Here is a 14,041-nt window from a genome sequence, read left to right as displayed (position 1 = left end):
AGTATTTACACTTGGAGATCAGAGGTTAGTGTGTTATCAAATTTTAGTAACATGTTGTAATTTTATCTATCTATCTATCTATCTATCTATCTATCTTGCTAATTTATGTGGATTTTTAGTCTTTGGTTGAATAAATATTATTCAGCGGAGGAGTATTAGGTGTGGGCGGCACGGTGGTGTAGTGGTTAGCACTGTCGCCTCACAGCAAGAAGGTCCTGGGTTCGAGCCCCGGGGCCGGCGAGGGCCTTTCTGTGCGGAGTTTGCATGTTCTCCCCGTGTCCGCGTGGGTTTCCTCCGGGTGCTCCGGTTTCCCCCACAGTCCAAAGACATGCAGGTTAGGTTAACTGGTGACTCTAAATTGACCGTAGGTGTGAATGTGAGTGTGAATGGTTGTCTGTGTCTATGTGTCAGCCCTGTGATGACCTGGCGACTTGTCCAGGGTGTACCCCGCCTTTTGCCCGTAGTCAGCTGGGATAGGCTCCAGCTTGCCTGCGACCCTGTAGAAGGATAAAGCGGCTAGAGATAATGAGATGAGATGAGATGAGTATTAGGTGTAACATTTTAACAAATGCCAATGAATGCATGAGTTACCTTAATTTGTTACTTTATTAACATTGCATACAGTTTATTAATGCTTGGTTTTAACATTTGTTAATGTTAACCAGTGCAGTAAAGAATATAAGTTCAATGAACTTTAATGTACAATGTTGCCAAATAAATAATACTGCTTCTCGATCTAAATGATCTATACTTATTTACCTCAAGTATAAAAAGCCAAGGAACAAACCTTGAAGCCTGCACTGGTCACCTTTTGAATATTTACATCCAAGTCCTGTGTCAGGATTGTAGTGTCTTTGCCACGTGCTGCTGCTACTGGGACATGACCACAGACCTGAACATGCAGTCCGAGCAGGACTGCTAACATAACAATATATGAGGACGTCATTGTATGAAAGTGCCAGAAAAGCAAAACAGGGCATCCAGCCTGACAAAGGCAGCATATTCCAGAGCATGTGACCACCAGAAGGGGCAATGTCACTGACATCCCCCGGGCAGTACAAACAAGTGGTGGAGTAAGTGTCACTTTGGGTCTTCATTCAATTCATAGAGAGCCAATGACCTTCCGATTCAGGCAAATATTTATAAAAAAACCACTTGATTTTTTTCTGCATTTACCTTGCAAGCATTGCTTGAAGTATTAATTGCTGTTTATTTATTATTACTTTTATTGTTATGTATACCCTTGAACAGTGCATTGTGCCTGCACTTATGTTTGAAATGGTCTTTCTTTTTGTTCCCACTCTGCAGTTGAATAAACTAACATTTTGTCTCTCACCTTTCAGATAATATTTACTTGCAGATTTGCTCAGTGTTTCTGGAGCACTGTACTTTCTATGCAGTGTTCGCATGTTTTCTGTCTCTCTGGATGTATGCCTCATTTAATGTCTGCTAAATGACTCATTAAGGTTACTCTCTCTCTCACACACACACACACACACACACACACAGGGCACGATTGGGAAACTCAGTTATATTTTCTAACTTTACTTTGTGTAACTCTTTAACCTAACTGTATAAGCTAGTTATTGTCTGCTATGGTTTATCATTAATGCAAGTTAAACTCATAGCTCTCTCTTTGACTAAAACTAATAGATAACACTGGGAGTGTTTCAATATAGCACTACTGTTCTACAGTCTAATATGTTATCTAAATTATGTGGGACACAGCAAATACTGTAGATAGAGTTTCCATAAGCTGTTATTCACAACACCCCAGACATGTGCCACTGCTAGATCAGTAATCTTGTCAACATGCAGTGATATCCCACATCCTGTTTTTCTCCTTTCTGGTTTGAATCAATGACTCCATTCATCCTCATACTGTATCCAAAATGGATAGTTTTAAATATTTTAATTCTTTACAAGGTTTATTCTAACCCCCCCAAATTTAAAATAGTTTCAATAAATAAATCTAAAGTGAATAACGCTCAGACTGGCGTATTGAAGTTGCTGTGGATTTGAACTGTGGTCTTGTTTCCTGTATTGACAACATTTTTCCATGTATCATAGCAATCGTAGGTTATATTATAACTCAAACAAACAGTTCCATCTTATCAGACTACAAAGTACACCCGACCATATTTATTTAGTGAACAAATATTTTATTTGATAGTTTGGACTTAAAAACAAGTGAATCCACTGCAATAAAAATTCATAAAGCATACAGTATATTGAATTTATTCGATTATTTATTGCACAGAACTTGAAGAACCATTGTGAACTACAAGAATTAAAAAAAAATTATATACGTACTATATAATATATGTTTTTACTTAGAGCAGCAGTCCATTTACATGACATTACTAATGTCAAACATATGTCAGATTTAAAAACAACAGATAAAATTAATGACAGTGTATCGATTCTAATATAATCTTTATGAAGTCAGTACACAAAATTTTTTTACTTGAGGAAGAAGTAATGTGCTCACTAAAAAGTTATATCCAATTACCGGGCTTATGTTTCCACATCATACCCTTCATTATCATAACATCTTTTAGATTGTCTGTCTGCCAGGTACTTCCATAAAAATTTAATAAACTGATAGAGTGCCCAAAGTGGAATAAGTGAGCAGGGAATAGTGACCAAGAGAATACAAATGGCATAGACCCAACCTGGATACGTCAGGATTTCTGGAGCAGGGAACTGCACCTGGGAGATTTAGGAAAAAGAGTTAATGTCACAGTCCTTTGGCATAGGCATAACAATGGGCCTAACATATTAGCCCTGTACTAAGAGGTATAATAGTTTTTAAGGTTCTTACATAATCTGGGTTCCATGCTTCATAGGTAGGTGTTTGTTGTATCTGCACCACCGCATAAGCCAGGAAAACCACCAACAGCATCAAAGGACTGATCACCCTCCATGTCGCTTGCCAATACAGGTTGGGTCTGTGTCCTGTCATCCACTCTATATCATCACTGAATCTGAGAGGGTGGAAATACGGTATAAAACTGATGGTCTGTGGAATAACGACTGTCCTATATCACAACAGTGGATAACCTAGTACAGCATGTTCTATGCAGCTTAATACTCTGCAGTGGCAAAATCTGCTACCAAGAGCACTTTCTATAGAATCAATTCATAAATATAATTTATAAATATGTTAAGACTAATAAATACAAGGACATTATTGAATGGAATTAAAGCTTTCAAGATCCTGTTTGTGAAGTCATTCACAAACATACACATCTTTTTATTACACGGTGGTGCGAAGATATGAAATTTATCTTTGAGTGGTGAACATATTCACGAAGGAGTGACACAAACTAGTGAAAATATTTTCAACACGTGGAAATAAACTTCATATTTACATACCGCCATGTAATGTTTTTTATATTATATTGACACATCCACACACAAAAAACGCAAGTTAATCAAAATAATTTTAATTTTGAACTGGTTCGCCATTTTGACAACGTGCATCTAGTCAGCAGGAAAACACTGGAATTGACGTCACTAGAGTGAAATGTCAGGAATTATTATACACACAGGACACTTTTTGATGGAATAAAAACATGTATTCTATTCCCTTCTAGCGGGTTTCATTCATTTTGTTTGATAGCATGCAATATTGCTAGCATATCGCTTATCCTATGTCTATTACATCACTCTACCTGATTGAGAATGAGCGTTGAATTTGGTTACCATATTGCATGATTGTCAAGACAACAGGACATCAAATGTTGGAGCCGTAAAACTTCCATGCTAATGAGCGACTGTGACAATTTGTAAACAAACATGGCCGCCAGGTTTGCTTCATTAAATACGGAACATTTTGAGAGAATTTTGAAAGAGAAAGACACGTCAAACACCCAAAAGGAATGTATAATAATAATAACAATAATATTGGCTTTTTTTCATGGTATATCAGATATACACTTGTGTTCAAAATAATAGCAGTCCAACACGACTAACCAGATCAGTCACTGTTTTTGGTGGAAATTATATTACTACATGGCAAATAATTTACCAGTAGGTGTAGTAGAGTCATAGAAAACCAACAGACCCAACATTCATGATATGCATGCTCCTGAGTCTGTGTAATCGAATAATTAAGTGAAAGGGACGTGTTCAAAATAATAGCAGTGTGGAGTTTAATTAGTGAGATCATTCATTCTGTGAAAAAACAGATGTCAATCAGGTGGCCCTAATTTAAGGATGAAGCCAGCACATGTTGTACATCCATTTCTCTCTGAAAACCTGAGAAACATGGGTTGTTCCAGACATTGTTCAGAAGAACAGCGTGCTTTGATTAAAACGTTGATTGGAGAGGTAAAACATATACTGTAAAGAAGTGCAGAAAATGATGGGCTGCTCGGCTAAAATGATCTCCAGTGCTTTAAAATGAACAGCAAAACCAGAGAGACGTGGAAGAAAACAGAAGACTACCATTCAAATGGATCGAAGAATAGCCAGAATGGCAAAGACTCAGCCAATGATCAGCTCCAGGGTGATCAAAGACAGTCTGAAGTTACCTGTGAGTACTGTGACAATTAGAAGATGCCTGTGTGAAGCTAATCTATCAGCAAGAAGCTCCCACAAAGTTCCACTGTTAAAAAAAAGATGTGCTGAAGAGGATACAATTTGCCAAAGAACACATCAACTGGCCTAAAGAGAAATGGAAAAACATTTTGTGGACTGATGAAAGTAAAATTGTTCTTTTTGGGTCCAAGGGCCGCAGACAGTTTTTCAGACGACCCCCAAACACTGAATTCAAGCCACAGTACACTCTGAAGACAGTGAAGCATGGTGGTGCAAGCATCATGATATGGGGATGTTTCTCTTACTGTGGTGTTGGGCCCATTTATCGCATACCAGGGATCATGGATCAGTTTGCATATATCAAAATACTTGAAAAGGTCATGTTGCCTTATGCTGAAGAGGAAATGCCCTTGAAATGGGTGTTTCAACAAGACAACGACCCCAAACACACCAGTAAGCGAGCAGCATCAGGGTTCAAGACCAACAAAATGAAAGTTACGGAGTGGCCAGCCCAATCCCCTGACCTTAATCTGATAGAAAACTTGTGGGGTGACATCAAAAATGCTGTTTCTGAGGCAAAACCAAGAAATGCAGAGGAATTGTGGAATGTTGTCAAATCATCCTGGGCTGGAATACCTCTCCACAGGTGCCAGAAGTTCTCAGAAACCATGGTTATACAACTAAATATTACAGTAGTTTAGTGATTCACAGGAATACTAAATCCTTAAGATTTTTTCAGTTTATACAATAAATATTTGGAGTTTGTAATGAAAAATGCAGACACTGCTATTTTTTTGAACAGCCCAATGTTCATTTTTCTTCATTTTCTGTAAAGTAATTAAAATATTCATACATTTTTCTTCATGTTTTGATGTAGAATATAATGTGCAGTGTTCCCAATGCATGGAAATAAAAACTATTATAAGGATTTTGAGCTTTACTCACGTTTTTAAACACACTGCTATTATTTTGAACACAACTGTATTCCATTCAGCTAGCATGATATTAAACTAATCTTCGACTCATTCAAGATCATGCTAGCTGAATGGAATATATCTGATATACCATGAAAAAAAGCCAGCCAATATTATTTAAGTATGTCACTCAGATCCGCGATATATTTTGTATGAAAAATGCAAGCTTTTCACCACGAGATGATAAACTTTATATCTTCAAGCCAATGTGTAATTTCCTTTAATATATCAACACATTCACAAACAAAAAGTACCCAAATTTATCAAAACAATTCATCGATTTCCTCATGAGTGACACATATATATGTTATTTACCAGCTGGGAGGTCCGTATCGTGAAATACCGTGACCAAAGTCTTTAAAGTTCTGGGCCGAGGTTAGTATTCAAGGCCGAGGCCATGGTATTTCACCATACGGACCGACCTTAAGCTGGTAAATAATATATTTATTTTTTTCTTTACCAAATTCTAACAGAAAACGAGAGCGCCCGAAAGGGAAAACCAAGCCGAGCCGCCATTTTGAATCCTCATTCACGGCTGTAATGCAAATTGCTTCCTCCTCGGTATACAAGTGCACTTCCATGGCAGGAAAAAAACTACATTTTGCCGCTTATGTAGTCCCCTATTTATACAAATAGGAGTCATTCAGGATTCAGATATGTTTTTGCTTGGTGTTTTTGTTCGACCAAAGTTATACAGTATTATGACCTTTATATTGCATAAATAAAGCCATTTGGTGAAACTTTGAAGAAGAGATTGTACTGGTTTAAAGTTTTTACCTAACGTAATATTATGTATTAGGATAACATGGTCCAAAATGGGCCTCATTAACTAATAAGATCAAACTGTTAGCAAGTTAGAGGTTTTAGCTTTCTCCTGAAATGTTTTATTTTATTTCTTCTTCCTCAGGGTAGTAAAACTCACTTTCGCTATAAAAAAAGTTAAATGTTGACAAAAAATGCTACTATGTTTGCTGTTGTTGTGAACGAGCGAATCGCCAGAGGTCCGTAACTGGGGTCCGTATTGTAGGATACGGACCAGCTCGCCAGCCAATCAGAGTGCAGGATTTGGACCGCGAAAAAAATAAATCTCTTTATTTTTTTCGCGGTCCAAATCCTGCGCTCTGATTGGCTGGCGAGCGGGTCCTTTATCCTACGGTACGGACCCCAGTTACAGACCTCTAACGACTCGCTCGTTCACAACAACAGCAAACATAGTAGCATTTTTTGTCAACATTTAACTTTTTTTATAGTGAAAGTGAGTTTTACTACCCTGAGGAAGAAGAAATAAAATAAAACATTTCAGGAGAAAGCTAAAACCTCTAACTTGCTAACAGTTTGATCTTATTAGTTAATGAGGCCCATTTTGGACCATGTTATCCTAATACATAATATTACATTAGGTAAAAACTTTAAACCAGTACAATCTCTTCTTCAAAGTTTCACCAAATGGCTTTATTTATGCAATATAAAGGTCATAATACTGTATAACTTTGGTCGAACAAAAACACCGAGCAAAAACATATCTGAATCCTGAATGACTCCTATTTCCAAATCCTGCGCTCTGATTGGCTGGCAAGCGGGTCCTTTATCCTACGGAAAGGTAAAACCTGTAATTTGCTAACACTGAGCAAAAACATGGCTGAATCCTGAATGACTCAATTTTGTATAAATAGGGGACTACACAGGTGGCAAAATGTAGGTTTTTTTTTTTCCCCTGCCATGGAAGTGCCCTTGTATACCGAGGAGGAAGCCATTTGCATTACAGCCGTGAATGAGGATTCAAAATGGTGGCTCGGCTCGGTTCTCCCTTTCGGGCGCTCTCGTTTTCTGTTAGAATTTGGTAAAGAAAAAATATATATATTATTTACCAGCTTAAGGTCGGTCCGTATGGTGAAATACCGTGACCTCAGCCTTGAATACTGACCTCGGCCCAGAGGGCCTCACTCAGCACTTTCAAGACCTCGGTCACGGTATTTCACAATACGGACCTCCCAGCTGGTAAATAACATATATTTATTTCATGGTTTTCACGTCCTGAATGTACCTCTTATGAAAAATACGAGTGGCATATTTCCCATTAAAACACTCGTGTCCACATAATATATACTTCTACCCTGAGCACACAATGCTATTGTGATGTTATATTTATTGTCTCTTGATCTTGACTGAATAATCTTGACTAGTACAGTTCTTTATGTTTTAGGCATTACAGTCAATTTTGGCATTTTTGTCTGTATTAGTGAAGAATTTGAAGACCAATGTAGTCTTGCTCAAGACATAATTTTGCAAGATGTGTGATATGTTTGATATTCATATGTAAGGAATGAAACCTTATCTTCATAGTGGACTCACTTTGGACCTTATTTCTATTAATGAGTTAACAAGCACCTGTTGCCACCGTAGATATAGATCACGGCTGTGATCTCGAAAAAGGCGATGACCAGCAAAGGCAAGGAACCTACATAGTTATTAAAGATAGTCAGCCAGTAATTTCCAGATCCCAGAGTGAAGATGAGTCCCATAGTAAAGGAAACCAGGCACATCAGGCCTACAGAGAAAAGACGATTCAGTTGGTAAAATCAACTTGATCTCATACAGAACTCAAAAGCATAAAATTTTTTGTTGGATTTCATAATGATGTTGTAGGAAATGCTACATGATTAGCCAAAGCCACTACTATCCTAAGCTATCCTATCTGTTAAGAACTTTTCATCACATGACTTGAGAGCCCAGTTTTGGTAAAAATCTCTTATGTACCTGTGAAAATCTCCTTAGGAATGCACTTTGGAATCAGATGAAGGTCCAGCAGAGGGGTCAAGACCCCCTCCATATTTCCAAACATTGACGAAAGGCCAAGACTGAAGAGCATAATAAAGAAGAGCACAGCCCAGACCTGGGAACCTGGCATCTTTATTACTGCCTCAGTGAACACAATGAAAGCCAAACCTGTGCCTGAGGCACTCTGAGAGATGAGAAACAGAATGACACCTTCAAAAACTTAAAAAACGTTTATTTTTGCACAATCAAATGGAGCAAATGAAGAATAATTGAGAGTATAGCAATCAGTATAGGTAAGTGCTACTGTTATTTTTAAACTATACAGCATGATTTCACTCAGTAGTAAGGTGTATGGGTGGAACTGAGGCTGATAGGTCAGGGTTAAAGGCTCTAATCCACTAAATTTAAAGAGCATTTCCAAAGCAGAGAATGGTTTAAAGAGAAGGCCTGGAAAATAGGAGTTCTCATTTGAAGAAACTGCTCAAAGTTAGTCTACCACAGCATTTTTTTTTTAGCTCTCATTGGTCAGCTGTTAATTCATTTTGTTTAACAGCAGCCCTGACAGTCTCATCTCATCTCATCTCATCTCATTATCTGTAGCCGCTTTATCCTGTCCCACAGGGTCGCAGGCAAGCTGGAGCCTATCCCAGCTGACTATGGGCGAGAGGCGGGGTGCCCCCTGGACAAGTCGCCAGGTTATCGCAGGGCTGACACACAGACACAGACAACCATTAACACTCACATTCACACCTACGGTCAATTTAGAGTCACCAGTTAGCCTAACCTGCATGCTTTTGGACTGTGGGGGAAACCAGAGCACCCGGAGGAAACCCACGCAGACATGAGGAGAGCATGCAAACTCCACACAGAAAGGCCCTCGCCGGCCGCTGGGATCAAACCCAGGACCTTCTTGCTGTGAGGTGACAGCGCTAACCACTACGCCACCATGCCGCCAGCTCTGACAGTAGTAATTCAAATGACAGCTTTATATTAATGCACCTGTTCTAATACTTTCTTGTTTCCAGAGTTCTAATCATTCACAGGGACTTGTATTATGAAGAATGTCTATAAACAGAACAAAAGGAAAATTATTTTACAAAGAAACAACTATATTCATTAGTGTAGTGAAGTTTTCTCTGAGAAGCCATTTGTTTAACATTTATGGAAGGAGTCTTATATGTCAGCACTTTGTAATAGGCTAGGCAGTACATTTTCACCATGGGAGAATCTTCTGGATAAAAGACTGTGCTTCCCAGTTTTTCTTTCAAAATTACAAGGTGTTAAACTTGTAGAAGTTACATCTAAAAGAACAATGCCAGAGACCTGTAGTGCTTTTGGATGTAATAACAGATGTGGAGATAAACCTGGTTTAACGTTACACCATTTCCTGGCGAACCCAGAAAGACAATAAAAATGGTGAGCTGTAGTTAAATGGGAAGACTGGATGATAAAGCATCCCTGTGTGTGTGGAGAACATTTTATATCAGGTTAGTGTGAAAGCTCTGTGCAACATTAAATTGTAGATCTGGATGTGGGCTTTGGATGTGATATATTTTATTAGACCTAATGCTTGGCTCAACTAGCAACATATTTGTTATGTACTGATAATGTAGACTCGACTAAACACCATAAAATATGCTAGATCTATGCCCTGGCCTGTTTATTACTATTAGCAGTCCACATTTGAGCTTGCCTTTGTCATAATAAGGTATTTTTCTTTATCGGGAATTTCCCATAACATTCTGGCATGAAACCTGCCTCGAAATATTGGTAGCATCTATACTTTTGTAAGCCTTTAGCAGCTATGGTGTATTTAGAAGTCCAAAATACTGAATAGTTCAGGATGTCATAGTGTCCCAAATTCGGTAGCTGGTTTGACTAACGCTTTTCACATGTAAACTCAAGCACAGCGAAATTCCTCCTCTGCATTTAACCCAGTGATGACCTGGCGACTTGTCCAGGGTGTATCCTGCCTTTCACCTGTAGTCAGCTGGGATAGGCTCCAGCTTGCCTGTGACCCTGTAGAACAGGATAAAGTGGCTAGAGATAATGAGATGATCTATGAGAGAGAGAGAGAGAGAGAGAGAGAGAGAGAGAACAGTGTGCAGAATAAATAATAAATGAATACATTTGTGGGTAAATTACATGGATCTGTGATGTCTGCTTTTCGATGTAACACGATCTGCTGGTATAAAATAAAATTTTAATTGTTTAAGAGAGATTGTACTAACTGCAGTCATCTTGATTTTCATTATGAACTGTCGCGGCTGTTTCTTTGTTTGCCCAGCAATATGGCGGACATTGCGTGATACACAAAAATCTGTGACATCAGTGAAAGTCCTCGATAAGGGTAATGAAACACTTTTGGCCATGCTACGTCAGGCCACATCATACTTCCTCATTGTGGATTATTATCCCACAACAGCAAGGCATTTTATTTCTTACATATATATCACTCAGTTTTATACTGGTTGCCTCTGCAGTTGTTGATGGAACCCATTATTATTATGTGTGATCATACCTGATCAAGCAATTCTTGGAGATTGCATTCCTTCAGATTAAGTTTCTGCACCATACCTGGAGCTGTACTATTAAGATGCTTTAACCAATCCTCATAATTTTCCACTGTTATATTCGTATCAGCAATATTAAAAGCATTTGTCAAGTCCAGGATATTACTGTGAAAACAAGAAACAAGCAAATATACCATGAATATAATTTTGCAAATATATAAGCAAATATAAGCAAATATAACTTTGTCCTACATCATTTAGTGCAGTGCTTACCTGTTTACACAGTCATTATAACCTGAGAGTGCTTTAAATCCTAGGATGGAAAAAATGGGAATTGATGCATAGATTGAGGTGGCACTGTTGATGCAGCCAACTATAAGAGCATCTCTCTCACAGTTGTTTCTGGGGGAAAAAATATTTAATTGTATTTGTTCAAAGTATGTTGCTACTGTTGTTTTACGATTAGACTTTGCAATAATTTAGTTTTAAAATACACTGGTAAATTATTAAACTCCTGTTTTAGGCTAGAAATTCTTTATTTAGATCCACAGATTATCATATTTTCTGTACATTTTTGTCTCTGCAGATCAGGGGTGGGTTTCCCAAAAGCATCGCAACACAAAGATCATTGTTAAATGGTAGAGTGAGCAGCACAATGAACACTCACTCTCCTAGTTAAGAGGCTCTTAGCGTTAAGAGGCTTTTGGGAAACCCACCCCAGGTCTGTTCTATGACACTGACATGAAGTATATTACAGCATTACAATGCATGTGTTATAAGTTATGTAAGCATTTGTTGTTGGCTCAAGTGCAACAGATTGTAGAGAGCATACTTTCCTGCATGATATACAACATTAGCTTACTTTTGTGGGTTATAGCTGGAAAATGCAATCAGGCCGCCAAATGCAAGAGACAGAGAGAAGAATATCTGGGTTGCTGCATCCAACCACACTGTTGGGTTTTTCAGTGTTTCCCACTGTGAGAAGAGAAAGCACTGAAAGCTCAGAAACATACATAATTTCCATCAAATATTTCACTCATGAGCTCCACAATAGATTGGCAACCTGTCCAGGTTGTACCCCACCTCTCGTCCAATGTCAGCTGGGATTGGCTCCAGCTTCCCCTGCAACCCTGATAGATAAGCGATATAGATAATGGATGGGTTTCACTTATGCACAGCTGTAGCAAATGGGGTTATAACCGCACAGCAATGGATTTCTTTCCTATACTTTTTTCAAGTTAAACAGAAGGAATGCATCTAGAAATTGAAATCTTGCTGCTCATCTTCTTCTTCTTTTGGCTGCTCCCAATTAGGGGTCGCCACAGCGGATCTTTCATCTCCTTTGCTCCCTGGGTCAGTGCATGCCAAATCAACAAGAGGTTATGCTCGAACATCTCAGATTTCAATGAAATTTGGAGGGCTCAGAGATACTATTAAAAGAAGTTAATCCCCAAAACTTGAGCTTCCTATCACCAATAGTTTCAGAGATATAGGCATTTGAATTTTTCGATTTTTTTTGCATTTTGCTCAAAACATACATATTTCAAAGTGTAATATAATCTTTATTATGCAAGATAGAAACCTAAAATTTTGCACAGAGAGACTCAATGTCTTGTACTACAAGCTTCAACTTAGAATTTCAATGGTCATTGTATATTAGATGGTGATTTTAACAAGGAAATTAAAAAGACAAATTTGCATTTTTTGCATTTTTAATTCATTCTGGAAGCTTGCCTGTGGCAGTAATGCTTAAACTAAGAATGTTATTCAAATCTACACAGAAATATCTACCAATTTCAGTTTTACCAAGTCTCCACTGTTCCTAGTTTGTCTGTAATAGGGTTTTGAAATTCGCCGATTTCTAAAACATGCCATTTTCAGTAGCAAGAAATCCAATGTGGGATAGCAGTTAGGAACTTGTAAATTTTTTTCAGTAATCCCCAAGACCCATATTTTATATTTCCAAATTTTTGTTCTGTGTCTCTCAAGTATTTTTAAACTACAGGGGTTTAAAAAATCCATTTTCACCAAATTCGAATTTTTGATATATTTTCATATAACTGATATTTGAGGGTTAATAAATGCTTCAATAAAGCTCAAGTAGGTTAGGAGACATGTTTCTTCCTCAATTTTAAATAAAATTTCAATTAATGCTCAGTATTAATTATTTGTAAATTGATTTTAATCTAAGACTGTGTAACATTAGCAATCAATGACCAGCTATTGTGTACCAGTGTCTTTAACTTACAATTTCTGTTGTATGTTAGTTTATGGCAGTCAGAATCTTTCTTTAGTCCAATTCCTATAGAACAGGGAGGAAGTTCAGCCATTTCTAGATGTCTAAGAACAAACTCATTTATAGTGATCTCAAATTGAAAGTAACTACAATTAAATTCCCTAGTCAACTATTCAAAATATCCAATCCGTGCAAACACATTCAGTTAATAACATTGGTAAATTTTCTCAGTGCTCTGTATTACAATGTATTTAATATAATCCAAGCAATATAATGTTATCTGAACAAGTATGCAGTTTACAGACTCTAAAACTATAAGATATGAGCCACCTGTTCTGGTATCAAAGGTCACCTATTGTGCTGTGTTGATATTGATAAGGCTGGCTGTTGACTGGTACACAATAGCTGGTCATTGATTGCTAATGTTACACAGTCTTAGATTAAAATCAATTTACAAATAATTAATACTGAGCATTAATTGAAATTTTATTTAAAATTGAGGAAGAAACATGTCTCCTAACCTACTTGAGCCTTATTGAAGCATTTATTAACCCTCAAATATCAGTTATATGAAAATATATCAAAAATTTGAATTTGGTGAAAATGGATTTTTTTAAACCCCTGTAGTTTAAAAATACTTGAGAGACACAGAACAAAAATTTGGAAATATAAAATATGGGTCTTGGGGATTACTGAAAAAATTTACAAGTTCCTAACTGCTATCCCACATTGGATTTCTTGCTTAGAAATCGGCGAATTTCAAAACCCTATTACAGACAAACTAGGAATAGTGGAGACTTGGTAAAACTGAAATTGGTAGAAATTTCTGGGTAGATTTGAATAACATTCTTAGTTTAAGCATTACTGCCACAGGCAAGCTTCCAGAATGAATTAAAAATGCAAAAAATGCAAATTTGTCTTTTTAATTTCCTTGTTAAAATCACCATCTAATATACAATGACCATTGAAATTCTAAGTTGAAGCTTGTAGTACAA

General features: G+C 37.4%; 1 protein-coding gene across 2 annotated transcripts in view; it reads right to left on the bottom strand.

The window, feature by feature from the left end:
• Positions 1–2,222: 2,222 nt before the first annotated feature.
• The window catches only part of slc6a18 (solute carrier family 6 member 18), a 41,644-nt gene continuing 29,825 nt past the window's right edge, over positions 2,223–14,041 (bottom strand). For both annotated transcript variants that reach the window (XM_060921776.1, XM_060921777.1), the window contains exons 6-12: positions 11,673–11,785; positions 11,084–11,212; positions 10,819–10,975; positions 8,277–8,481; positions 7,908–8,067; positions 2,825–2,987; positions 2,223–2,712 (exon numbers count right to left, since the gene is read on the bottom strand). In XM_060921776.1, the coding sequence (XP_060777759.1) occupies positions 2,518–2,712; positions 2,825–2,987; positions 7,908–8,067; positions 8,277–8,481; positions 10,819–10,975; positions 11,084–11,212; positions 11,673–11,785 (1,122 nt within the window). In that variant the 3' untranslated portion in view covers positions 2,223–2,517. The remainder of the gene's footprint in view (positions 2,713–2,824; positions 2,988–7,907; positions 8,068–8,276; positions 8,482–10,818; positions 10,976–11,083; positions 11,213–11,672; positions 11,786–14,041) is intronic.

Source organism: Neoarius graeffei, chromosome 5, assembly GCF_027579695.1.
Source record: "Neoarius graeffei isolate fNeoGra1 chromosome 5, fNeoGra1.pri, whole genome shotgun sequence".
NCBI lineage: Eukaryota > Metazoa > Chordata > Actinopteri > Siluriformes > Ariidae > Neoarius > Neoarius graeffei.
Note: the sequence above shows the minus strand (reverse complement) of the source record. Positions and strands in the feature narration are given on the sequence as shown.